A 27,771-nucleotide genomic window follows, 5' to 3' on the forward strand; every position below is an offset into this window, starting at 1 on the left:
CCTGATGCATGATATAGAAAGATGCCCAACTTCTTCCAGAATGATTCTCCATGATTATTGCAAGTGCGCAAGAAAGGCTATGATCTATGAAGATTTATGCTCTTTGACTTATTTTAGTGGGTGTTTGAGGGATGAACAAAAGATATCACAACAAAGTCAAAAAGCTAAATAAGCTTGAAAGATGATGCAGGTTTCTACATGGATCAACCATGCATAAGTTCAGATGAATGGCAAGAAATGACAATAACCAACTAATTAAATCTTCAGAAAACATATGGCACGCACCCCTAAGCACATAAAGTTTTATAGAAATCATCTGTAGTAGTAGTGGTACACATGTAGATGGGCTTACATAGTGTTTGAGCTAAGAAATTCTCTCTAATCTAGATTAGAAATCAGTTATACAAAACTGGTAATTGCAGCATGCTTGCAGTCCTGTTAAGGGAATCAGAAAAACAACATTTCACTTGACTTCACACTGATCATGAGCAGTCCAACCCAAATAAATATTTATTCACAATACACTGTTCCAGGGCAGTGGTGGGGCTGCCAAATAAAATGTCTTTTTGATGGTACTAGAACCAAAGACATTTGCAAATTTTTTATCTTCACGCAAGTATAATCCATGACAGTTCTGAAACTAACTGGAAAGTTCTCAAGAGAATGGGACTTACCAAGTCCGTTGTCAAATCTATTTTCATGTCACCTTTCATATATAGTTTGGTGATGGTCATAGTTGTGTCCATGCTATCCTTTCCTTTTGTGAATATTAATCAAGGAAAAAATAACTTACAATCTTGTTATTTAAGCTGAGGATGCAAGAGCAAAATTGTTTATTATACCTAGACAATGAAGATGCATAATTTAGTATACCAAGTTATATGGCAATGGTACGAGAAAATATACGGAACAAATACCTAGGTGGCCCAAAGTTCACTACCAGTCTTCGCTTTCATGCATATTTATGTCATATATTCTAGATTTGAGGCCTTGTTTGAACAATGTAAATCTCTCCGTCCTTCACTACACCTTCTATGTCTTGTGCAGAACCATATACACCTTCGATAATCTTTCCAGCCTCTGCAACCTTCTTGAAAATCGACTGTTGGAAGCTTTTATCAGAAATAAGACGGTCAGATGAGTAGTCCAGTAGGACCTTTTCCGCCTCATCCATGGTTACACTGTAATTTAAGTAAATAAAGAACTTGAATGTCAGAATGTTACTGATTTATCCTTATTATTTTGCCACAGTTCATTAAAAAAGTTGAAGGAAAATATTAAGAGTAACAATGGCCTGTAAGTAAAAATATAAAACCTGTCATAGAGTCCTGCACCAGCATAACCGTGCAAGTCTTCACCATTAGAGTCTGATCTGAATATGAGAGACTTTTTTACAAACAAACCTATCTGTTTGCTTGGATAACCAATGATCTGAAAAATAAAAGAATGTAATAAAAAAGTCTGATGGCATAAGCCTAAAATAAGATAGCAGTTGGTAATGTGGAGGGACTTAATGCATAATTTGTTCTGATTAGTTTTATCAACAAGCAAGAAGCATATTGTTCAGTTGTTTTATATTGATGCTTGATCAGATATTTATCATCTAATAAATGCAATACTTTACGAGGTCAATAACGTTAGGAAACATGTGTAATTTATGCTTGAACATGTTCATAGATTAATTACTGAATACTTTCTCTAACATTTTGCACCTTAAGAGGACTCAAAAAGTTTGGCCAAAAACCAAATAATAAGCAAGAAGCCTTTCAACAGTTTAAGAAGCGGAGGCAAAGATTTGAAAGTTTGATGATTTTGCAATTTCAAGATTTCATGATGTCATGATTTTCTCATCTAAAGGACTCTGAACTGAAACAATTATCATTGAATTTCTTATAATGTATGCTGTATTACATTATAAGAAAGATATAAGTACGAAAAGCTCCTGTAATTTTTGGCACTTGAAGGGAACTTCCAAGTATCCGATTTGTCCATCTACAAATTTATCAAGGATTACAGCAACACACTTGATTTGGTCCTGAAATGGAGATGCAATGTCGTGGGTTGGAAAACTACTCCTCAATTGGTGATCCTGCAGTTTCAGTATCTCACAATACTCTTATTTGTGAATTATACTGGTTAGGCAGCACAGTTACTATTTACTTTTACAGATGTCATACAAGATATTCCTTAGCTTAAAAAGCGAAAAAGACACTTCATAAATATAATGATCTTTTGCTTAAGATATAACCACTACAAATTGTTAATACTATTCAATCAAACGATAGTTAGGGAATAAGAAAATAGGACACTAGAGCCAATATATAGTTGAGGAGTCCAGGTGCATCATATTTTGTTTAAACTCCCACCCATATGAAATGTTATGAGGAATACTAAACTAATACAAAACACCCAAACAATCTAGAACTTCCTTCGGTATTTTTTTTTCAATTGTATTTTATTAAATAACAAAAGAAAAGAAGACAAAAGAGAACAACACATGTCTATGGACTGATTTGAAGCCAAATATGTGACTCAGATCATTTTAACTCAACTTGGTTGATTTATTTTTTCTATCATATGTATGTATAAATTTTTGAAATCCAACTTCAACAACATCAGACAAAACTATTCAAGAAATCAAGCATTCAACTGTTTATTATGAAAAGCAATTCAAGAATTTTGTCATAAATATATCAGATATAAAGAACCTCAAATATAATGCACGAACTGCAGTATCTGCTATTTTACAGAATGCAATTTCCTTTTTCATTCATGATCCATTAATATCATAAGTTTGAACATGTAGGAGTACTTGAAAGTGAAAAAGAAAACTGCTTCGTATGTCTTACGCTGGCTGAATTTAGTGCAGACTTGTTGGTGACAAAGCTCATCGATCGTCCTGGATAGGCACCCACTAGAGTCTCACCCAAGCCCTTCACTATCTGATCATCGATAAAAGAGTAGATGATTGTTTGATCACTGAAAAAATAGTCCAAAATTTTGTTGTTATTGACTTACTTCGGCATAAATCTCATGAGGATTTCCTGAAAGTGGATTTCGAGTGTGGAGAACAAAAGCATAGTCAGCACTGATTACTTCTTGAATTAACACAGCCATACAGAGATCATCATGGTCCAATTTAGCTTTTCTGCAACTAAGATATGCTCTTTCATTCCATTTTGAAGCCCAAACCTGGAAGTTTCATAATATATTTATGCAAGCACTTATTGCAATTTTATAAAGATTACTTTGGAAAACTTTTGAAATGATATAACTAAGCTGGGCACATGGATTCCTCTTTAATTATATCTCATGGAAACTAAGAGGTTTAAAATAAATAATTCTCACCTATGTAGGTGTGGCTAGAACATCTAACTGATCCAGTATAGACAAAAGGGAGAACATAAATCTTCTGTTGATGAGAAATTATGCATCCTGAATGTTCTTGAAATAGTGGTAGTAATCCATTAGTTCTCCAGTGAATTTGACATCATAGCAGTAATTAGAGACAAATCCAAGAATTTTTGCAAAGAGTGGTTTTGATCAGACAGTTCCAAATTCAGTCAAAAGTCAAATACACTTAAGCAAATTTCCAATTCTCCATTTTCTGCACCATTATGTGCAGATCAAGGATAGTCGTGAAATGGCATGAGATCTGGTTGATACTTTTTAGCATGGCATGATTATATTCCATGCCAGCCAATATACAATGTATCCATATCATGAATCAAAATTTCATTTCATTATGGATATCAGATGAATCAGTGCAGGTTATTAGGATCCAATACCACAGACGAGAGAGAGAAGTGGGGAAGAGGAGGTGGAGGTAGAGGTGGAAGAATAGGAGGAAAAGGAGGCAGAAGAGGAAGGGTAGGAAGAAGAGGAGGCAGCGGAGGCAAAGGTGACATGGCAAGGAGGAGGAGGTGATCAATATATGAACCCTTGGAATAGATTATAAATTGCTAAAGAAATAACATGGCTGCATTTGGATCTCAAGAATAGCAACTTATTCTTATAATAAGAGGCGATTACCACTATGGTTTGTTCGCTACAATAGATACCATCCTTTATAATTTTCCCAACAACTAAGAAAAGGAAGCCATCCAACACACATATAGTTAAGGATTTCAACTTTGTTTGCAATGCCCTCCTGTGTTGGCATAATCCAGCACAAGCCTCTTGGGGAGAGTTGTAGGACAAGTGGATCTAATACCAATCTAGTGTAAGATTAGTACATATACAAGTAAAAGAAATTCTATGATTTGATAGTTAAGGGATATAAAAAAAATATTAAGACAATTAAATAAAACAGATAGGACAACTACTAACTCACTCTGTCTCAAAGATTAGCTCTTTTATATAAGTTAAACAATCAGAAAAAATAACTACTAGACTTGCACTGTTTCAAGGATTAACTTCTGGAAAAGAAGGCATCACAACTTCATACTTCTCATCCATGGATGATGAAATCAGACAATCGATAATGAAAATGTAAAAATAAATTATATTCATCAAATCACATTATGATGTTTCTAGATTACAAACTCTTTCCCCTGTTATAGATTCACAAGTAGTACAAAAGAAAAAGAAAAAAACACAAAAGGGAAATAATACAATCAAGAAATGTTACATCCTATAAATCAAAGCATATCAGTCATTTCTTTTTTTCTTAGAAAACTTGTATTCGTTTTTGATAAGATACTTAATTGATAGATTTACTTGTCGATTTTTTAATCATGATTAAAATTTTCAATGGGAATGGAATATTCAATCATGTCTTGAATTCTCCACTAACCCATTATATATATCCTTTTTTCCTTAAAATACCCAATCAAGCCCAACGTTCATCGCTTTCCTTATTTATTTGGCTTCCATTTTCCTTTCTCTTTGGATAATCTTGGTAATAGCTTATCATGTTTCCAAGGAACCCTCTAAAATAATATGTATATTCCAAATAAAGTAAATCATAATAGTCCTGCATCATGGAGGTTACAAGTGAAGTATAAGGCCTTTATAAATATGAACAAAAAAGAGACAGATTACACATGGCATTATTTGACAACTAAAATAGCATCAAACACACCCATATTTGACTACAAGAAATAATACACAATAAGTTAGAGATCTTTCCATTAAGTTAAGATCAAGGAAAGAAGAAAAAAATGTGTTATGATTTTGGTGTCAACTCTACCCTTTGGGTCTGATAATTGGAATTAAAGGTGGAGAAATCCACAACCACTCTAATTGTTTGTTCTTCAGGTTGAACTTTATGATGATATGCCATGAAGCATTCCTCCTCTTGACCTTAATAACTAAAAGTTTATTCATGAACTTGAATGATCTTGCTATAGATGAACAATTTTTCAGCTCAAAACTTTGAAATTAAATAAACTGGTTGAATGCTGCTTACTAAGAAAACTAAGCATCAGAAAGCAAAACTGACATAATTTGGAATTGATTTCAAAAAATTGACCTTGAAATTATAATTTAAAAGAAAAATTTTGATATTTTAAAGCCAGTTACAGAAGATGGAAAAATTTACACATGTTACAAAAGCATCTTGGTGAAAGCGATGTCAATCTATGAAAGGTTTACACATGCTCTAAGAGCATAGATTGAGCACTTTTTATTTTTAATAACCATTAAAAGATAAAAAAAAAAGCAATTTGAACTTATAACCAACATAATGCTTTGCTTTTGTTGAGATCCCATGATATAGCCACTAAATGAAATTAGTAATTCAATCATATAGTTGCACTAACTGCAACTAAATTTCTTTTCCAAAAAAAATTATGGACATCTACCAATGGCAACCACATGCAAATCTAAAGCATTGAGCTATTGAGAAAAGGACCTTCTTTATGGCTTGCCAGGCTTGATTCCACCTCTCCTCACTCTCATCACCAGGCCAATATAAGAATGATTTTTTCATCTTGTGTTTAAGCTCATTCATCTGTGGAAACAGTATAAGATCATCTATAAAATGTGAAATATATGCTTATAAGTAGTCTTCGAAAGCAGTTTGGTGGTGTTTAACCATACCACTATTGAAAACACAACTTACATCACCAAAAGAAAAAAAAGAATAATGAAATCTAAGGGAAGAATTGGATTTAAGCCTGTAGTTAGTCCAACAAATGGTGCTAAAGGTCATAGACCTCATTCTGATTCATCTTTTTCATATAAATATGCTTCTATGATTTGGTTTGCTTGTTGACTCAATGATTATTTGTCTGATGGATTTAGAATGTCATATAACAGTGGTGAAATTATATGTTTAGAGTCTTTAGACTTTAGATACCATCTGAAATCATATTTCTTCTATGCTCCAACTTATAAGTGGCACATATTACCCTTCTGACAATGATATTCTAAAAATATTTCTAACAATTCCAACATGTTTCCGGTACATGGGATCTACACATAATTGAACTCCTATTAACAAGTCTTTTAACACAAATCTCTAACCTTTTCTTTTTTCCATGTTGTCAAGAGCACTGAACTGCCTTGCAATGATTTCTTTCTTCCATGGAGGGGGAGTCTTAACCAAAGTTCTGAATCTAAATCTGAAGGAAAAATGTCATGAACACAGACTACACGTCAATTGCCAGAGAAAATAGGTATGCCAGAAACAGCAGTCATCTGCTGATGATGGCAATTGACTGGCAGTAGGCAGTGTTATGATAAAGGAAATTCTCTGAAATTAATATATGAATTATTCTAAGCAGATTGATAGGAAGTTATTTTTTCTTTTTGACTTTCCAAGGGAATGGTATACACAATCAAATCTAGTCATATTAGACCATTAGTACTGTTATGACTTGTTTTATAATTTTATCTTTGTTGGCATGCCATGATGTAAACTAAGATAAGACATCAAACCAATATTAAGTTACATGAGACCAAGTACATTTACAATTGACTGTGACCTAGAGCCTTATGTTCAATGCACAATTGACTCCGTGACTATCAAGCTGGCACTGTCTCAATCAGATACTCACACTTGATAAGGGTGCATGCACTACCATGGGGATATACAGATATGCAGGAATGTAAATGGCATGGGCTTTGCATAGTGGAGCAAGGGCATTGCAATCATGTGCATAGCCACATACCACAGTACAATTCCACTTCAAAACAAATCTTATGCATAATATCAATTTACCTGTTTCACCTAGAAGATAAACATTAAAATGTAATCAATCTAATGTTACAATACATATACCCATAAGAGTTACCAGCTGAAATGGAGCTTTCATTTCCAGTATAGCGTCGCGTATCATTTGAAGTTTTGCAATGTCTCCACCATTTACAAGCCCTTTAAATAAAGAAATCTTCTTTGCCAGATCCTGAAACAAGAGAAAAAAACATCTTGATTGAGAAAAAGCAACAGAAAATGAAAAGGTAAGTTAACTGCTGCCATCTAGATTGTTTGCTAATGAATCAACCAATAATTTATTCATTTTAAAAAAGGGTTTCAGAAATAGTATTTGTTATTTTATCTGCTGCAGAAGAATAATAATGGTTTTGATGCATTCAATTTATTTGTGAGAATAATCATTCTTGGTTTCATGAGATTAAACTATAAAGTAAAAGAAAATTTCTATGCACTGACTAAAGATGTTAACTCCATACAATCACCTTTATGCTCATATCTATAAGAGGTTCACCAGAAACTGCATCAGAAAACATTATAAAATTCAGATAATGAAATGCCAGTTCCACAAAAGTATTATCAAATGTCAATACGGTGAACATGATTAACCATTTGATACTTTTCACCATTTAATTCTATTGATGGTTGAATTGACCTAAAGACTTCCTAGTTTCAGTTTATAGAAAATTAGATATCATTGTTGCAGTAATCCTCACTGTTCAAATTTATTATGAAAACCAAGGATTCAAATGCTAACCATATCATTTGGTCATAGCTGCAAATACCATCCTGTATGCTTACCACACCAGACATACTGCCGACATTTTTATCGGTGAAGCTAGTGTACCAGGAAGTAAGCATACCCCCCAGTTTTTGGATCCAAAAATCCACCCGTCAGACCATTTTTAAACCTCTCATCTATAATTCTCCAGCCCTCTGTCAATTTCAACCGTTTCTTGGCCCATTTCTTCAGCTAAGATTTGTGATCACGCTCTCTAAAATTGATTTATCTCATATCCGAGACCAATCTCAAGCAATTGAAGGTTCAACCTTAATAAATCATCTCATTTTCCTCCTAGAAAAGGGAAACCACAAATCATTAATTTAATGAACTTTTATTCTTGTGATTTATTCTACTTTAGGTCATTATTTAATGCATATAGAATTAAATGATAGATTTTCAAGTTTATGGACGAATGCTACATGACTTCATGAATGCTTCTGCCTAACATATATGGATCTGACCAAGATCCACTAGTGATTGTGCCAAAATCTGTTCAGATCTGGCCATATATCCATTAGTGTCCATTTGGGACTGGCCTTGATCATCATGGATCTGGCTTAGATATTCATAGATCCAGCTTAGATCTGTGCGGATCAGACCTACATGTTGATAGATCTAACTTAGATCCACACAGAATTGACATAGATCATATAGACCTGAAAGAGTTCTGTATGAGGATGTGGTCTAGACATATATATGAATCCAACCTAATTTTCCATATAACTGGGCTTCATCTTCGTGGATTTGGCATTATCCTGATAATTGTCACTGTGACAATATGCTCGCTATGACTAGTTAGGTCAAGGTGGAGGAATAACCTGTCCAAAGCAATATTTCACCATGGATTTTCATGTGACCAAACACGAAACAATGGGCTTTGAGGATGAAGTTTGATACTTGGAAAACCTTATGCTTTAGTAAGAAGCATAGCGAGAGAATATGGATAGGTGGACATCTGAGCCAGTCATATACATTTATAAGGGTTGCAAGGACAACGTTGACGATTACCAGGGGACTTGTATTTGAGATTCATGCATCCTTGGAGTATCAATATATGCACAAGGAGATCATGAGACATCTACCTAGAGACTCTTAGTATGAACATCACAGGCAGTAGTGTCAACTCTTCATTACAGAATTTGATCTTGAAGATATTATTTGGCAAGTTCCCACTACAACTGTATAAAAAAATAATGATGAACTAAAAGCTAGTTAAATCATTATCATATACCCTCTTTTAGATTGAGCCCATTTAGAAAATCATCTTGAAAATTGGAAAGAAGCAGTCTGAATGCAGCGTAAGATATATACCCTCTTTTTCCGAAATAAGTATGTTTTGCTACCAAAGTTATCTTCTGAAAAGCAATTAATAAGTGAGCATAAAGAAAACGTGATATTGTACTAGATACTTATAAAAATATTCATACTAACTAAGAGCTAAAGTTGCACTTGGACCCAAAAGAAATTTCTTACTGTCTGAATAGAAAGAAAATCACCTTATTAATGTCTGAAGAAATGGAAGTTTCAAAAACTCCAAAAGGAAGTGCAACAGATCTTGGCAGCTTTATCCATGACGGAAGTTTCCCTCTGATGTATTCGATGTTGTTAGCTTTAGCTCCAACCTACACAAGGATGCTCATAATGAAACAATTTAGAATATGAGTATGAAATACAGGAAACTTACGTTAGATTCAGATTAAATGCATATTGATCGAACAACACCTCAAAGTTTTGTTCATGTATTTAACCATGAACTTGGGAAGAAACCAAAATTGAGGCAGTTCTTGGGTTCTTCATGAAAACAGTGACCTCTTGTTTAGCACAATGCTTAACAATATTTAGGCAAACACAAAGTTTTACTTCCATTGATAGGATTTGTTATGCTTGTAAATTATATATTCAAAGTTAGGTTCAGATTGCAATATTTACAACAATTTGTGGGGTTATTCATTTGTTGTATTACTTAAGTTTGGGAAAGAATGAACATATGCCACAAAGTGATACAAATATGACTCAGGAAATTCTTGTCAAGAGTTGATAATGTACACCATACAATTTCTTTAAATAACAGCTAAGAAGCATTAGATGATTTGCATGTCTCCTTGCAGGAAAGGAGATGACTTGTCTTTTGAATATCTATCCCGAAGTCTGCGACACATTCTAAAATCCATGTTTCACATGATTCAGGATAAGGTAAGCACAAATCTCATCAAATGCCTTCCTTCATATTCTCAAAAGTGGGTAATGGCATGTTGATGTAGAACAAAGCAATGATTTAAAAAGCGCTAGACGCTAAGGTCCCAAAACGCCCGAGGTGCTAGGTGCTCCCAAGCAAAGCGAGACGCTTTAAAATATAAAAATATAAAAATATATAATATAATTAAAAATATAATAATTTTAAAAAATATATATTATTAAATTAAAAATATACTGTTAACAGTATATTACTTAAGTTAGTGGGGGAGAAAAAAATATTCTTTGAAATATTAAAATATTAAAAATAATATAATTATAATTATAATTATTTAAATTAAAATATGATATTAAATTAAAAATATACTGTTAACAGTATATTACTTAAGTTAGAGGGGGAGAAAAAAATCTTCTTGGAAATATTAAAATATAATAAATATATAATATAATTAAAAATATAATTATTTAAACTAAAATATGATAATAAATAAAAAATATACTGTTAACAATATATTACTTAAAGTTAGAGGGGGGAGAAAAAAATGTTAGTGAGGGAGATAGCAGTAGCGGTGGAGGATTAGTTTAAGATAGTTGTGACAGTGGCAGAAGCTGTGGACAATAGCAATAGCAACGAGAGAAGCTGCGAACAGTATTAGTGACAACGATAAAAGCTACGGACAGCAACAACGACAACGATGGAAGTTGTGGACAGCAACAACGACAACAATAAAAGCTCCAAAGGGCATCCATCCGTCAGTGGCGGAGGAACCTACTGTCCTCTCCCTCAATAGTGGAAGGAAGCGACAACGGAAGGAAGCTACGAGGGCCATCGGACTTGTCCGTCGACAATAGAGGAAGGCTCGGTCTGTTGCGTCTGTTATGAAGCCAGTGGCAAAAAGCATCGACAGCGGAGGCAGAAGCAGCGCTAGGGTTCCTTGGGGTCATGCGGGCGTGAAGCGTGGCTTTTGAGGTAAGAAACTACAAACCGAACTAGCCTTAAACCAGTTCGATTCGCGTAATTGAATCAAGCACTCGCCCGAAGCGCCCAGTGCCTATGTTCAGGCGAGCGCCCAAGCGACACCTCATTGAAGCGCGTCGCCTGGTGCACACACAAGGCACTCAGGCCTCGCCTCGCCCGAGAGCTTAGGCGAGTGCCCGAACGCCTATTTAAATCATTGGAACAAAGTAAGGAAATAGAGAGAAAAAGAGAGAAAGAGAAAGAAAGAGAAGCATGTGATAAGCGAGGAGAGTAAGAGACTAAAGAAGATGTAATTCTTTTCATTCAAATTTGAAGTACTTGATCAATTGACAAGTTCCATTATTTAGAGGGATTTAGGAGCCTTGATACAATTAATGAAAATAATTCCCAAAAGTAATCTCCTAGAGAATTAGTATGCTTCTTAAAAATTCAAAATGTGATTTCTAGAATACCTAAATAGTAAATGAGTGCACTAAATATAAAAGGAGTCCCTAGAAAGATCAAAAGATATTTTTTAATTTTCAACACAACTCTTAAAATTTCTAGGTCAACTAATTGATGACTTTTTGTTAATATCTTTGCCTAGAATAAACTTTTCTGAAATCCTTTGTAAATCTAGATAGTTCTCCATCATTCTCCCTCAATGGAAAAGAACTCAACTTAACTTTGCAAGGTACTAATCCAATAAGTTTATTCACAAAGTTCCTCTAAAGTAATCCAAGTGGCATCGGAAGCTAGACGATCATGTCACTTGACAAGAAAGTGTTGAGTAATGCTAGTAGTAGATATAACAAGATGGTCATCAAGAATGACATTTACATCATTCTTATGTTGTGGGAGAATCAATGCTTCGGGAGGATTGTCACCTGTAGGAACATCGGTAGACAAAGGAGGCTCAAAAGTACCATGTTATGGAGTATATCCTCCACATTGAAAACTGAACTAATATTTATGTCGGAAGGCAAATCAAGCATATATGCATTAGATTCCAGTTTTTGGTTAATGGGGAAAGGACCAATGGCTCGATCATGAAAGTTTTTTAATGAGTTTTAGGGAATCTCTCAAGTCGAATGTGAACCAAGACATAATCACCAACTTGAAACTCCTGAGTTCTACAGTGTGTATTAGTAGCAAGTTTGTAACTTTCATTACTTCGGACAATTTTAAGTCGAATCTTAGCATGCAAATCACGAATATACTGAGTGAAGGAGTGAGTTGGTTATAAGGCACGATAGTCAAGTGGAATGGTTGCAAGGTCAATAGCATGTTGGATTTCTTATAAGGGTGACAACTCACTAGGTAATTCCAAGGGCATGACACCAGAAAATTCATCTAATAAGGATTTAACCTTAGGATTTAGGCTAGAAATAGTGCAAGGACTAGAAATTTTTTTAACAATGATGGTCACACAAAATTTGTTGTCTAGGATCTCTATTTCAAAAGATTTAAGATCCAATAAGTGGAGTCCCTTGGTGGTTGAGGCTTGTGGAAGAGACTTGGGAGTTCCCTATTTGACCTTTTGCAAGTTGCAGCATGATGTTTTTGTTTTTATATAGAAAGGCATAGGTGTTTTCTCTTCCATGATTGGTAACATCAAGGTCATACAACCAAGGCCGACCTAAAAGAATATGGGCAACATCCATTGGTAGGATGCCACAATAGATCTCATCTAGGTAATCGCTCATTTTGATTGGTACCAGACATCTTTTGATCACAAGTAAAATGATTTTATCAACCCAAGTTACTTTGAATGGGGTTGGATGTGACTCTACCTTAAGGTTTAGTCTGTTGATAGCAAATTTTGAGACTACATTCATAGTTCTACCCCCATCAATAACCAATCTACAAGTTCTTTCCCCGTTTCGAATGAAAGTATGGAAGATACTTATCCTCTTCCATTCATTGGAATCACTAGCAGTAAAGAGAATAATGCAAATAACATTAACATAGTATCTTCAATTTCTAGTTCATTTTTGACACCTGAGTAGGCTTTGGATTCAATTACTTAGTCTGCTTCTTCAATTTGATCATTTAGTTCTTGTTTTAAGCTAAGGATACATTGAGGACAACAAGAGGCAATGTGAACTCTATTATGACAATAATGACATTAGAATGAAGACAAACTAGTTTGAGAATCAATAGTTGAACGAGTTAGACAATTCATGGTAGGGCAAGGATTAATGCTAGTTGTGGGGATTTTTGACTTAACAGAGCCACTACTTAGAGTAGATTGGGTAATAGTTTTATTTTCAAGAGACTGAGAAGATGCTCGACGAATCAGATGAAGTTTGATGTACTTTACAATCTCAAGAGTTCATCGGGAAGCTTCCTCCACAGTGTTGGGGAAACTAAGGGAGACTTCCTGTTAGATGTCAAACCTCAACCTATTAACAAATCTTCGAACAGTGATGACTTAGTCATATTCTATTTCACACCTAAGTAAAAATTCCTCAAATAGGGCCAAATACTCAATCACACTAGAATTCAATTGTTTAAGGTTTAATAATTGTTCAACCAGTTGGCTTCGAAAGTAGGTTGGTAAATATTTTTCCTTTAAGTTTTTATTTCATGACTTCCTATTAAGTGATGGGTGGCTCTCAACGATGTTTGAGACTACATTAGACATGTTGCCAATATTTCCCAACGGACCCTACTAATTTTATTTTTGCAAATCGTACATATTCAATATCAATCGTTATGTATCACTCAAAGTAGTCTTCCATGCTATCTAACCAATCAACATACACTTTTGAGTCAAATCTACCATCAAAGTCCAACACTTTCACTTAGACTCTTTTAGCCATTTCTCCTACATTATCAGCAAATCGAACTTGTTGGCCAATTACTCGGGTTTGTGAATTTCTAGTAGGTTCTAGGAATTCATTACTAAGGTAAAAGGTTTGGTCATCAGGAATTGTTGGAGAATAATTGTGAACTAGTGCCCTATAGGTGGACCTAGGATTTATTCGAAGTGGGACTTGGAGAGTAGGTAAAATTCCTTGATTTGAAGCTATGGATTGTGGAGAATGGACATGTTGCCTAACCGACTCATCAACCTCCTCATTCATGGATAATTGGTTTAACATAATTGGTCACATAATTGGTTTAACATTGTGTCATGATTTGTTAGCTTGGTCCTAAGGGTGTCTAACCCACTCTATTGGTTTAGAGATTTATCAAGATTAGTTTAGTTTTCACTTTGCCTAGTCATGATTCTAATACTATCAACAAATTACCTTCTGATAATGAGGTTGTTAGTTGTTGCAATGCACAAGATAGAAATACAATTTCAAATGCTTCTCACTTTTTATTTTTATTTTTTATTTTTTTGACAACTTTCAAGGGTTCAAATTTTAATGGTATTGTAGTTATAGCTAAATATTAGTAAAGTTATCAAAATTTTACCCGACACTAAGAGTTATGTGGTCCGTCAATTTTGTAAGGACAATCGCCCCAAAGTCCTACTCCACACGCAAGGGGTTAAAGTTGGAGGTACAAGAATCCTTGAGTGTTGATCAAAGCTTTTGTTGCTAGTTAGAACACAATGGAGTACAGGGCAGTTTTCTTGATGGGCTCTAATACCAAACTAATGTAGAATAGAACAAGAAAATAGAGAGAAAGAGAGAGGAAGAGAAAGAAAGAGAAGTGTGAAATAAGAGAGAAGAGTAAGAGACTAGAGAAGATGCAATTCTTTTCATTCAAATCCGAAGTACTTGATCCATTGACAAGCTCCATTATTTATGGGGGTTTAGGAGCTTTGGTACAATTAATGAAGATGATGATTCCCGAGAGTAATCTCCTAGGGAATTAGTATGCTTTTTTAGAAATTCAAAATGTGACTACTAGGATACCTAAATTGTAAAAGTGCACTTAATACAAAAGGAGTCCCTAGAAAGACCAAAAGACCTTTTTTAATTTATAACACAACTCTTAGAATTTTTAGGCCAACGAATTGATGACTTTTTGTTAATTTCTTTGCCTAAAATAGACTTTTCTAAAATCTCTTGTAAAACTAGATGGTTCTCCATCATATGTACAGGCCTATATGTTGAGCAAGCCACTCTATGAATTGGCATATATAAAACACTACACATATCTACCAAAATCGTTATTCGCCTAAGTCCAATCATAACTCTCCTTAGCAATAACAATTATGTTCTCTTTGATTCAAGTGCCCAAATAGTATATAGCCACACAAATCCCAAATGATTTGATCCCTCAAAGGCATGAGAGGGACATGAGTCTGATTGCCTTGTGATAGGTAATTATTATTGTTTGAGGCCATTGGGCGACCTGTCAACTTTCTAAAAGTTTCTATCTTAGCCACAGCGCTCCTTTGAACTTGCCTGTGGAGAATGGAACCTTGGAACTCATAGAATAAGGTTAATGCTTACCTTTTTAATCCAGCCAATGAAATAGGGATTGGGATGCTTCTCAACTGGCAACTGCAAGTTCCCAAGAACTTCACCACTAAGATATTTACAAGTTACAACTACCATGAGTTATTACAAGACTAAAGTGTTGGTTTTTAGTTGTAACATAGTTTGTGTTGCTAGGTGTAATCCAATTCCTCATCCCATAAGCCTAGGAGTCCTCCTTGTACTCCTTGTCTCCATCGAGTCCATGGAGGCACCTTCTTCATTTTCTTGTTCTTCTCTATGTACAATCATCTAGACCCACTTTCATTATGAGAAATAACTAGTCCATGTCTGTGTCATTACCTTTCACACATTTGATTGGGACTAGTCTAGCACAAGGGCATAAAACCTCAGTCGTTGTTATGTCTTGGGTGGCTTTAGTAGGTCTTAATAAGGGGATCGCAACTACAGTGTCCCTTCAGTTTGTCAATCATCCTGCTGGGTGATGATGCATCTTAGATTTGTTATTAATCCTCTCTTATAGCTTCATCTTTGCCTTTAGTGCCACATTCCCTGCCTCTGAGAACTTCAATAACATCTACACCCAGTCCAATCTCTTATTAGCAGTGATTGCAAAAGGCGCTCGGGCGCTCGCCTAGGCGCTCGGGCGAGGCGAGGCGAGGCCCGAGCGCCTCGCTAATGTCCCAGGCGGCGCGCTTCAATCAGGCGCCGCCTGGGCGCTCGCCCGAGCCCAGGCGCTGGGCGCTTCGGGCGAGCGCCTGGGTAAACCGAACCAGAATTTTAGGTCTGGTTCGGTCCTGGTTCGGTTGTTAGTTGGTTCAATCGAACCAACTAAACCGATATAACCCCAACCCTAACCTGCTGCCGCTGCCGATCCCGATCGCGATATCGTCGCTCGCTGTCGCTGCTCCCGCTGCCGCTGCTCGCCGCTGTCGCTGCTCCCGCTGCCGCTGCTCGCGCCTCCCGCGAGCCTTCCCGCTGCTCGTGCCTCCCGCGACCCCTCTCGCTACTCGTGCCTCCTGCGAGCCCTCCTGTTGCTCGCGCCTCCCGCGAGCCCTCTCGCTGCTCGCGTCTCCTGCGAGCCCTCCCGCGAGCCTTCCCGCTGCTCGCGCCTCCCTCGAGCCCTCCCGCTGCTCACGCCTCCCGCGAGCCCTCCCGCTGCTCGCGCCTCCCGCGAGCCCTCTCGCCTCCTACGAGCCCTCCCGCGAGCCTTCCCGCTGCTCGCGCCTTCCGCTCCCTTTCCCTTTCCCGCTGCCGCTGCTGTCGCTCGCCGCTGCTTCCTCGTTTCTCCATCAGCAGATTTATACTGTTAATGTGATTATATTTATTAATTATATTATATATTTTTATATTTTTATTTAAAATTTTAAATAATTATATTTATTAATTATATTTTATATTTTTATATTTTAGCGCCTCGCTTCGCTCGGGCGAGCGCCTGGGCGAGCGCCTAGCGCCTCAGGCGTTTTTGGACCTTGGCGCCTTTTGGCGCCTAGCGCTTTTTAAATCACTGCTTATTAGAGTCCTCAACCAAATTAGATACCTTACCAGTTGCCGAACCTCGGTCATTAATGGATGATTACATCATTTAGCAAATCTAAGGAACACCCCTTGAAATCATGGATGTGCTTCTACCATGCAGCACACTCTTGATACTATTGGAATAAACATTGGTCATAATCTAAAAGGAGAATTCTTACATCAGTAGTTGTTCTATATAATGCGATGTTTAAATAAGATCCTGCCCTTTCTCCTCTAGATCTCCTTCACAACTATCCCAGCATGCAGAAGCATAACCTTATAATCTATATGCAACCAACTTAACCTTTCTATCTTCAGGAACTTATCAAGGAAACATTCAATAATCAAATCACCATTATGGTTTAGAGATGTTTGCCTTATCAGCATTCCATCAAATATTTTTTTTGCAAAAATACATTTATTTTTCATCTCATTCTTTAAATTCTTCACAATTCACATAACACTATACTGTATCACTCTCCAATGTAGTACATAGTTAATGGAGAAAGAATTAGGGTTGTGCACAAAAGACTTAGAACAGAAAAGACTTAGAAGGAAAAGATAAATTTTGAAAGATTTCTACTTACCAAAAAAAAGAAATTTTGAAAGATTTCAATTGTGAACATTCCTTAAGACATCATTACACAATTCATATGTCTCTAAACAACAAAACCAAAAAATAATAGAAGAAAAATCAGAAGAAAATACTAGGAAAGGCATACGATTAGCTTGGAAACATGTTTAGCTTAAATTAGCTAGCATAAAACCTGTGTCAATTTTTGTGCAAAGTGTTGCATATAACATGCGGTAAAATACTGCTAAACGGAAGGCAATTATTGATGCCGCACACAATGATTAAATGTATAATACATAACAAGATAAGAAGCAATCAAATGGACTCATTGAATTTGTCATTATCATTTCAGTATCCTCCTATTATGCAGCAACAGAATGTGCTATTACTAGATCATCTTCAGGTAAGTTAGAAGATATTTATTTCCCATTCTACAGTTTTTTTCCTTTTCTTTGGCTGCAAGATATGTGGCACAACCTGCCTTCTCAACTTAAAATCATAGGTGATAAGGCAATTTGTTAGAAGGACATTCTATTTACTCCAATAAATATCTCATTTTAGCACAAATGAACTTAGAGGCAATAAGAGTGCTAACTTCTAAATTGTTGTAAGGTCTGAGACAAAAGAAAAAATAATTGCTGAAGAGGCCAGTATAATGGTTACTACTCATGCTTTGGTTGAAGTCTTTACTGATATGTAGAAACTATGACATCACAATTAGTACACAATTACCATCTCACAAGAGAACTCCTCAGCTGAAATAGCAAATTTCCCACTAAAATTCTTCTTTCGCAATGTTACTCTTGGACAGAATGAACTCAGTTTGTTGGAAGAAGAGGAGCTTTTGAATTCACTGCATTTTAAAATAATCCTTAGACAAAGAATAGCTCATGCATATTGAAGAAACAACCAAATCAAAATAAATATACCTGTATATTAGACCTGATGTTTTCAATGTTATTGAAATTTCCTTTCCCTTCTTTGATTTCAAATCTTGAATGATATCTTGATCAAAGCATGAAGCAAAGCAAATCTGCAGGTGAGCATTTAATATATTCTGATAAAGAATCCACAAGCAGCTATTGTCACAATTAAAGTTTTGTGTATGACACATGAAAAAACTTGGATTTTACTGTCAAGATGAAACCTTATTATTCCTTGCTCTAATGGCAACATGTGAAAGAACATCAGGCATATCAGGTGTCAATACACCAACAACTCCATATGGAATCTCTTCCTCACCGGTTACCCGGTTTGATATTAAAATTGTAGGCCTATTGAAGACTTTGCTCTGAACTTCTATCAGCTTATTTACACAATCTACAAAACCACATACTTCCACTGGACTGATTATCTGCCAACTGCCAGAAAAAAGTTTAAACATTTCAATTTGGATGCAGCAAAGGAACCCAATCTATAACAACAATATGGTTTGACTTAGTCATTTACCTGCCTAAGTTTGCAATATTTCGAAGAATGGGACTTAAATGAGTAACGAGTATTGCAAGGGTTGCTCCACATCCTGTCCTAATTAGTTCCTCTGTAAAGCTGGCAACCTGAGTTAAGAAACTCACGTATAAAGCTAACTAAATAGTAGAGAGAGCAATGTTTTATTAATAATGTGTGCATTAGTTTGAAACAAATAAAGACTACATTATTCTTACTGATGGGCCATAAAGATCATTGAAGGACATGAAATAAATCTCAAGTATTGGACTACTGGTTCACCAATGAAAAACCTGAGAAAGTACCTTGCATCCACATTCTGGATGCTACGACACAACATAGATAACAACTGACACCAATTGAAGCCTCTCTAGCATGATTCAAAAATGAAATTCCTCTTGTTCATTACATTTTGTCAAAAAGACAGTAATTGTGTTTCATGCCTAGGATTTCTACCTCTCTATCAGCACAATGGCCAAGTGGGTAGCATATCTGAAATTGCAAAGTTCCTCTGTGTATGCTTGCTTGTGGAAGGGAACTATCTTTTTCAACTACCTCCAAAAAGGATTTGGCAGGTTCTTTAATCTTTTCCTGCTTTTTTTTTTTTTTTGGTTGACATGAGGTACCATTCTAAATATGCAGGAGGCACATCACTTGGAAATCATAAGGGCACAATAGGAACTATCATAGTTTCATCCATTGGAGCCATAATCAATAACTTCCAAAAACACTATGCAGAGTCAAGTGTCCCATCATACTAGGTGAGTTAAATTTCTCATCAGGAAATGCATAGTCAATAACTTCCAAAAACAGAGTTTTATCAGAAAATCAAATACACAAACTTTAAAAAACTTAGCATTAATTAATTCATAACAAGAAGAAAGTAGCTAAACAATGTAAATCTGGAAACATACAGCACAAGTCTCCACTCTGAGCAATTTTCCTAGATATTCTGCAGTTGGCTGTATCATTTTCAGGTAATATTGAGCCTTATCAGCTAGTGCAAGTTGCATTCTGTCAAGAACAGCTTTTGTTTGCAGAGACCACTGTTGATCATTGGGCTTGAATAAGTTACAGACACGGTACCAGTCCTTGAAGAAAAACAATCCAGAATTAGTTGAAAATATAGAATAGAGTTTTTTGTGAATTTAAGTGCATAACCTTAGTGCTTTTACCATTTTACGTATATGACGCATCAAGGCAGGAATAGAAATAAGAAGCAAGTTACAAAATTGATAAAAGATACTATGACATATTATGTTTCTTTCATACCTTGGTGATAAAAATGAGTTCTTCATTGTTAACTGTTGACAGGCACAAGTTTTCTAACATCAAAGACACCATAGACATTATTCCCTACAGATGACCATCTTTCATATTAATGATTTATGGATAAAAAGCAAATATTGAAACCATATATCCTACTTTACTAGTTACCTGTATAGGTGCTTTCTTAAGTTCACTAAAGCTCTTCTCCATACATGTTTTAAGAGCTAACTCCAAAGCAAGGTCAAGGTAAATAAAATATTTCAACCTTCTAGTAGTGCCAAAAAGTAATCCACGAAGTTCAATACGTGCCTCTAACAATTTCTGGCAATGAACTATCCATGAATTAGAAATTCACTAGAAATATAAAGGGAAAAAAAGCTACTAAGGAATTCTTACAACCTCCATAAAAGGAACAATATTCTTATCTCCTGCATGTGATTGGATGAAATTCAAGGACTCCTGCCACACAAAATCTGAGTTACTTGATATACAACTTTCAACTAGCAAAACAAGTAAATGCATTGAATGCTCAACAAAAGGATCCAGAAAACTGTCTTTCAATCCAATTGACTTGATGGATAAAATGACTGTGAAATACTCTCAGAACCTTTAACTTTAATGAAAAATAGCCATCAGATTGGCCATTGCCTGTGTTCATAAAGCCGTAATTCTGTCATAATTTTAAGAAACAACATGAGATTGGAAGGTAATAAATTGCATGATAAATAATGAGAGCTGAGATGATTCATTTGTGACAATCAGGAAGCTTACCTCATTCAAGTGTGCTAAGCAAGTTGCAATTGCAGATTCAAGATCATCTCCAGAATGAACAGCCTATGGAAGTATGATAAAATAAGATATAAACACTTTTCCAAATATAAACAAAGTACATTCTGAAATATTATATAATTCAAAGATGACAGAAACCAAGGTTCATCGTACCGCCACATATCGCTCGGTATAGGCGGTATGTGCCAGTCTGATAAGGGACCAGTATGCATGGTACATATTGGTCTGTTGATACGTTCTACCATATCATGTCTTGATATATCGGTATGTATCATACCAATCAGTACACTGGTATGGACCGGAAATACGAACCATAGTAGAAACAATATTTGGATACTACATTAAACACACCGTCAAATGAAGATAAGTTAGCAGGTATACTTTTTCTTGGAAACTACCACAAACACAACTTCTATTTATATATTAAACATCAAAACTTGTGTTCAAGGTAATTACACAAAACAAAAATGTGGTTAAAGAGTAACAATTATTGTGCAGCTGACAACAGCACAAAAGCAGTTCAGAAGCAAAGCAATCACTAAGATAAACCTAAGCTACTCATACATACACTAGTTTGCTAGTAGTTCTAGGCTTCTAGCTACCCAAGTGTTTGATTAAGTAGTTGTACCAAACTAGCATATAAGGTGTTCATGTGATTAATGCCATTGATATATCCTTGGTCCAACAAAATCTATGAAATAAATCAAATTCAGTCTCATACAGCAATGACAAAGTATTTAAAACAAACCTTAAGAGTCTTCAAGTACTCTGAAAGATCATGAATAAGCCCTTGCTTTTTATCAGCTCTGAAGTGAGGCTCTGAAACAATGGGCCTATCATAACTGGCTAGAATTGCTTTAGTCAAACCATTTGAATTTAGTGTTCTCCAGTAAATACTTATATCAAAGTTACTTTTAACATAATCCAGTAGGGCCTGATCAAAATAATACAAAACAGTGACTAAGTCAATGAAAGAATTTAAAGAAAAAAAAAAGAGTAAGAGGCTTGCCTGGCATATGATGACATCATCTGGGCTACTATTATTATGCAGTTTTTGGTGCCATTCCTCCATCATACCTCCCTTGCAGTCATTATTCCTCTATACCAAAATACCAAATGGAAGTGAACAGAGTATAAACAGGGCACAAAATGTTTATTTATGAGTTATTTGAGTACATATTACAAGTTTCCCACCTGTAAAATCAGTATTTCATCTCGGATTCGTTGACCAACATCACCTTGACCACCACGACCTACAGTTGCCATTATTAATCTCAAATTTTCTCGATCATCTTTCTGGTCCTGATATGTTCTTTGCAGTAAATCAGTAAACTTATCTTGAGCTGCACTTATTTCTCTGCAGAATTAAGACAAGTTATGTTTTTGTAGCCAACATGACAATTCTACTCTTGCATATGTAAATATGTTGAGCATCGACTAATAAAGGGAAACAAACTAATTTTCAATTGTGAATGTTGTTGTCTTATTTTATGGCACCAGCATCATCACCCAAGCCCTTTTCCATTGATTGTCTTAGTTATAAAAATAAAAAAATTTATGCCTGATAAAAATTTAAACTTCCTCAGATTGGCAACAAGGTTTTAACCAAGGAAAAGTCATAAGATTGGTCAATAGGTATATTTATCTTCTAGTGGCAGTTTTAGCTCATGCAACCAAGGACCAAGCATACAGTTCTTCTAGACATGTAAATAAGTTCAGAGAATGCAGCAGTGGCTAGGTCTGCTACATAGAGCAATGTATATCTTAGAGGGACTAGAATGCCCATAGAATGCCCAAAGGTAACGTATGCAACCACTGTATGTAGCTGATGCCTGTATTGCAAATGAAATTTGAGGCAAAAAGTTTTACGGGCAATACCAATTCCACCTTCTTTCATGTCTTATTTCCCTTGTTTTGATGTTAATCTATCTCATAAAAAATCAAAATAATGCTTCAAAAAGTTTATTTTAGATACTGTATCTAACAATTTTAGTTTCAGGGTGTTCAAGTTTGTCCTCTCATCAAGTTAGGAATACAAACATCAAATCATGGCAAGGAAAAAACATGCCTTTATATTGGCTAAAGCAACAAGGGGCACACATTTTTCATCTCCAGATATGCAGCACATGTTTCATCTGGAGATACTAACTCCATGATGACAAAAAACATCTACAGCCAATTAGTAATTCATAAGTGACCTATCCACAAGTACCCATCATTAAAGTTTCTTTAAGCTTTCTTATCCAATAGTGCATCGTTTTATTTTCTTTGGACTATGTACAACTAATTAGCAATTTATAAGTGACCATATGATCAGACAATTATTTTTTCAAAATGGAACTGACTGAACGAACTGGAACGACCATCAACCAGACCTTCACCCGGTCCATGATCAGTTGTATATAGATTGAACAGGTATGGACCTGTCAAGTCGATGGGTAACAATAAAATATATACAAAAAATATGCAAGGAACGGAAAAATGTTGTCACAAACCGTGGTTTCACATTGTAATTTTTGTTCCAACAAAGCTGTCTGCATGCCATGAACCTCAACCAAACCAGCATCCCAATAAGACCTAGTTCCCTTTCATGTCGACAACGCTCCATCAACTCTGTTGCAATGTTGAATCTGCTTAAGATATTGGAATCCATCAGCAGTCAAAATTCTGTTAAATTTAGCCTTTCGAAAAGTACTCTATAAATTCTTTTTCCACAATAATAGTCAAATAATAAATGTTCAGATCAGTAATCTATGGTTGAGAATTGCCTACAACTCCAATTTTTTAGGTTACCTGTGCATTAATGATCTCTCAGCATCCTTCTCTCTCTGAGCTATTTCATCAAGTAGCCATTTGCAAATTTCAATCTTGTTGCCTTCACCCTGCTATATAATATGACTCCAGAATTAAAGAAATTCAGCAAAAATGAAACTGCAGAACAGGAGACCTAAGTGTAGGACTTGTCAAAACTAAGCAGCCTTCAATTGATATTCATATTAAAAACATAAACAAAATCTTCAAGCAAAATTCTAAGACAGACTAGTGGAAAAAATAATATATGGAAACTAAAGGAGCAGGGGTATTGAAAGCCATATACTGATAGAGAAAATAAAACATTAGACTGCCTCTGATACAAATTCTATTAGATTTTTTCATGATGAAATTTGTAGAATCAAATTATAGCAAGGCAGAAGAAACCTATAAATTATTAATATAAAAGTAACCTTTTCGCCTGCTTGTTCCAATGATTTCAAGCCTATATAGAAATTTGAACCATTGTTCTTTAACCAAGACCCACCAGACCATAACACAAACTGCACACCTAGAAGATGCCTTCCTCTGAGGTTGATGTCCACGTACTGCACAAAAACAAAATTTAAGGATGAAGTATTAGATAAACGTGGTCAAGTTGGCTTAGATTAGTTTCTGTGAGGGCCTACATTAAAATCAAATGATGGCTGAGTGGACTAGGATCTTTACATCATGGTACCAACTCCAACAATTATTATTTCAATGCAGTAATTGGACATTATGTTAGTGCGTCACCACTATTCAGTGCATGTTACGTTCCATGAATGTTGTTATCCCTCTGCAATACTAGATCCATTTTAATTTGCCATTTGGACACAATCCATTGTCTGTCTTGATTCTTGAAATACTTAGTTGTCTTATTAGTAGATTATAGTTTGTATGAATAAACAAGAAACTTCACTTACCCTCAATGACATGAATGTACGATACTAACCTTTTCATTTTTCAAGTGTCATAGCTATAATGAACTTTATATTTTCATTCAATACACAGTTTTGCAATTGTTCATTTTGCAAATCCAAGTGCATATTTCACTGGATATATACATAAGCAGGAATGAAGTGATAATTAGTATGATGCTGGCTGATTATTTTAGGATACAAACACTTAAAGAGTGCTGAGGCTAGATATACAAAACACTGATGTTAGCACCTTATTTGTAGCTTATTGGTTGTCATGGCATCTCTAACACAAAATTGATTTTGTGATATGTCAAGAAATTGAATGTTAAGCTAACATTATCTTGCTAAAAGCAACAAGTATCTTGCCTGAAACTGTTTTTGTCCATCTGAAATTTCTTTAAAGATAGTCTGGCATGCTCCATTAAGCATCTTCGATCTCTCAGGCAAAATCTCTGGTGGCGGGACCTTGATAAAAATGAACCAGAAATCACAAGACTAGCCTATGATAAAATCCTTAATAAAAAATTTTCAATAAATATGTATTCCAACTTTCTAAGAATTGCAATAATCACATTATACAATAAATCATGTCACTTTCAAGTAAATAAACTAACTTACCAACCATTCTCCTGCTGAAGTTCTTGATACTCCCCAGTGAAGAATTGTATCACCTTTGAGGTTGACAGCAAGAATAATGTGGGACTCACTGCTTACATTTTTCAAGAGGACCTGTAAACACCAAACGGATTAGCAGATAGTGTAAGGAAACAAGACCAGCAAGAGTGATAAGCACTGACCACCAACTCATTGTTTCCGATATTATAAATTTGTCTCATTTTGACGTTGTCTGTCCCCAGAGTCTTCTCGACAAGATTTACTAGAGATGATCCACACAGAGGAGTTCCTTTCATGTGTCCCAAAGATTGCTTAGATAACCACTGGGATACATCATATTGCTTGTGATATACAGCTGCGATTATGGTATTTCCAGGCATCTGTAGTTCTTTAAAACCAGAGACAGTTTGGACATTCTGATTTTTTAGACTGCTTCTAATTTCATCCATAGACATGCCCCTTAATAATTGGTCATTTAGCTCTCTTAAAGCAGTTTCATAGTCTTCCTGCAAGGTTAAACATGCAACTGTCAATACATTCATAGCCAGAAACCACCTTCTTATAGCATCGTCAGAAACTATGAACGAACTTCAAATTCAAAAGATATTGTGATACTAAAGTATTGAGGAAACTAATCAAGTCCAAAATTCTGTGTTTCTTCGTGCCTAACAGACCTCTTTCTCCTGTGGAGAGTTTGTTGGTCTGCCTTTTCTTTCCCAGATTAAGTATGCCTTGTGTTCTATAATATCCTTCGGTATCATAGCACGAGAAGCACAAGCCTCAAACTTTGGTATATTAATCCGGAAGTTCCCTTGGCTTGATTTAAACCTAGAAAAGGTTGAAATAGCAAATAATTAAAGTGCTCAGAAATGTGCTTCATAAAAATGAAATACTACAACTAATTTGTGTACTTAACCATTTATGATGTTTTTCATCCTTCAGAACGTATTCAATCGCATCAATCTTTGGGTCATGCAACTCAATAGTAATTGAGTAGGTTGCTCCCTTCTGAATTTCGATCACAGTTCATCATAAAAATAAAATGAGATATAAAATAGACATCTCTGGTCGTAACCATTGATACAGATATCAAAGTTCCAGTAAGTTACAAGGGGAAACAAGAACCTTTGCAAATGGTGTCTGCAGAGCTTCCCCCTTGTAGATTTTAGACCCTGGAGGATAATGATTGGGAAGAACCCAATGACTACAAGAGAAAAAAAAGATAGTGAACTGTAGCTAGACATTCCCAAATCCAGTGGAAACTGCAGTACGCTAAAACTCACTTTTTTCCACTACAAATGCCTCCCCAGTGAAGAATCAACGGTCTGGAGCAATTCAAGAGCTCGATTGTGGTAATCGAAGAATTGGAATCTCTATTAACATTAGCCTGTCGACAGGAAACAGAGTAGTCAAAATGACACCCGATATCCGATTAATTCTTTCAACAGCCTCAATACCTGAAGCTGAATTCCGTCTCCTAGGTCAAATCTATGCACAACAGCTGTCTGTCGACTGCCGACTGGCTTCAAAGACGACATTTTTTACCGGTTTCGGGTAATCAGCTCTGCGCTCACAGGAAAACGTCTCGGCTGAGGCGAAGAGAAAGTGGACGGGGATCGAGGCACCTGGACAACGGTGAGGCACTTCGAGGAACTAAAAAGGATCGGTAATATGCATATTAGATGCTTCGTTCCACAGCCATAGAGATGAAAAGTGAGAAGAAAAGAGATACGGGAATAAAACAATCGGATCACGCACTTGGTGACGATCAAAAGGGGAAAGCAGCGGTCCCGTGTTTATAGAATCGGATTCTTCAATAGGAAGAAGACGCATAATTGGAGAGTGATCGAGATGACGCATATTGGAAGAGGCGTGTTGGGAGTCAGGGTTCTCAGGAACTCGAGGTTCTGTCGGTGGCGGTGTCTGGAGGGAACAGTATCATTCGAAGGGTCTCGTTGCCGTTTAGACGGCGACTTGATGGCCCGTTTGTTGCAACGATAGTCAATATTCTCATAAATTTTGAAATTTGAAATTTGAAATATAATTTTTTAACAAAAATCTTATTTTATGAGAATAATTTTAATTTTTAATTTTTTTAAAATTCAAATAGATATTTTACTTTAAAAAATCCATTTTTTTTTTACCCATATCCGTTTTTAATGGGGGTATTTTTTTTTTACTTGGATAAAAATATCCTCTTGATCATAAATATTATTAAAAAATCTGTAATTTTAAAAATCAATTATTATAAAATTTTAAAAAAAAATAATACTAATTGTCTTAGAACCATTTGGATTTTAATATGATTAGTATAACTTTTTATTTTAAAATTTTTTTGATAATTAATTTTCGT

The 27,771-nt window shown here is 35.6% G+C and overlaps 1 protein-coding gene across 8 annotated transcripts; it reads right to left on the minus strand.

Moving 5' to 3' along the window:
• Window positions 1–769: 769 nt before the first annotated feature.
• On the minus strand, window positions 770–27,324 carry LOC103998021 (alpha-glucan water dikinase 2). 8 transcript variants are annotated; one of them, XR_001975655.2, is made up of 33 exons: window positions 27,177–27,317; window positions 26,876–27,071; window positions 26,702–26,805; window positions 26,544–26,622; window positions 26,335–26,426; window positions 26,093–26,246; window positions 25,601–25,924; window positions 25,422–25,532; window positions 25,170–25,268; window positions 24,315–24,449; window positions 23,884–23,975; window positions 23,586–23,720; window positions 22,285–22,447; window positions 22,100–22,189; window positions 21,839–22,024; window positions 21,073–21,135; window positions 20,909–20,971; window positions 20,701–20,760; window positions 20,470–20,622; window positions 20,305–20,388; window positions 19,947–20,123; window positions 19,036–19,142; window positions 18,734–18,947; window positions 18,516–18,619; window positions 18,319–18,439; window positions 9,437–9,562; window positions 7,239–7,349; window positions 5,855–5,953; window positions 3,019–3,192; window positions 2,850–2,942; window positions 1,316–1,431; window positions 918–1,181; window positions 770–842 (listed from the first exon to the last, which is right to left on the minus strand). XR_001975655.2 is itself a non-coding variant. In XM_009419385.3 (32 exons), the coding sequence occupies exons 2-32, from the start codon at window positions 26,954–26,956 to the stop codon at window positions 977–979; spliced, it is 3,912 nt and encodes a 1,303-aa protein (XP_009417660.2). In that variant the 5' UTR covers window positions 26,957–27,071; window positions 27,177–27,324; the 3' UTR covers window positions 770–976. The 8 variants fall into 8 exon arrangements, 7 of the variants coding, with proteins under 7 accessions (XP_009417660.2, XP_009417659.2, XP_064981718.1 ...); XM_009419385.3 differs by having other exon boundaries at window positions 770–1,181; window positions 23,884–23,972; window positions 27,177–27,324; XM_009419384.3 differs by having other exon boundaries at window positions 770–1,181.
• Window positions 27,325–27,771: the final 447 nt, after the last annotated feature.

Source organism: Musa acuminata, chromosome BXJ2-9 (assembly GCF_036884655.1).
Source record: "Musa acuminata AAA Group cultivar baxijiao chromosome BXJ2-9, Cavendish_Baxijiao_AAA, whole genome shotgun sequence".
NCBI classification, from domain to species: Eukaryota; Viridiplantae; Streptophyta; class Magnoliopsida; order Zingiberales; family Musaceae; genus Musa; species Musa acuminata.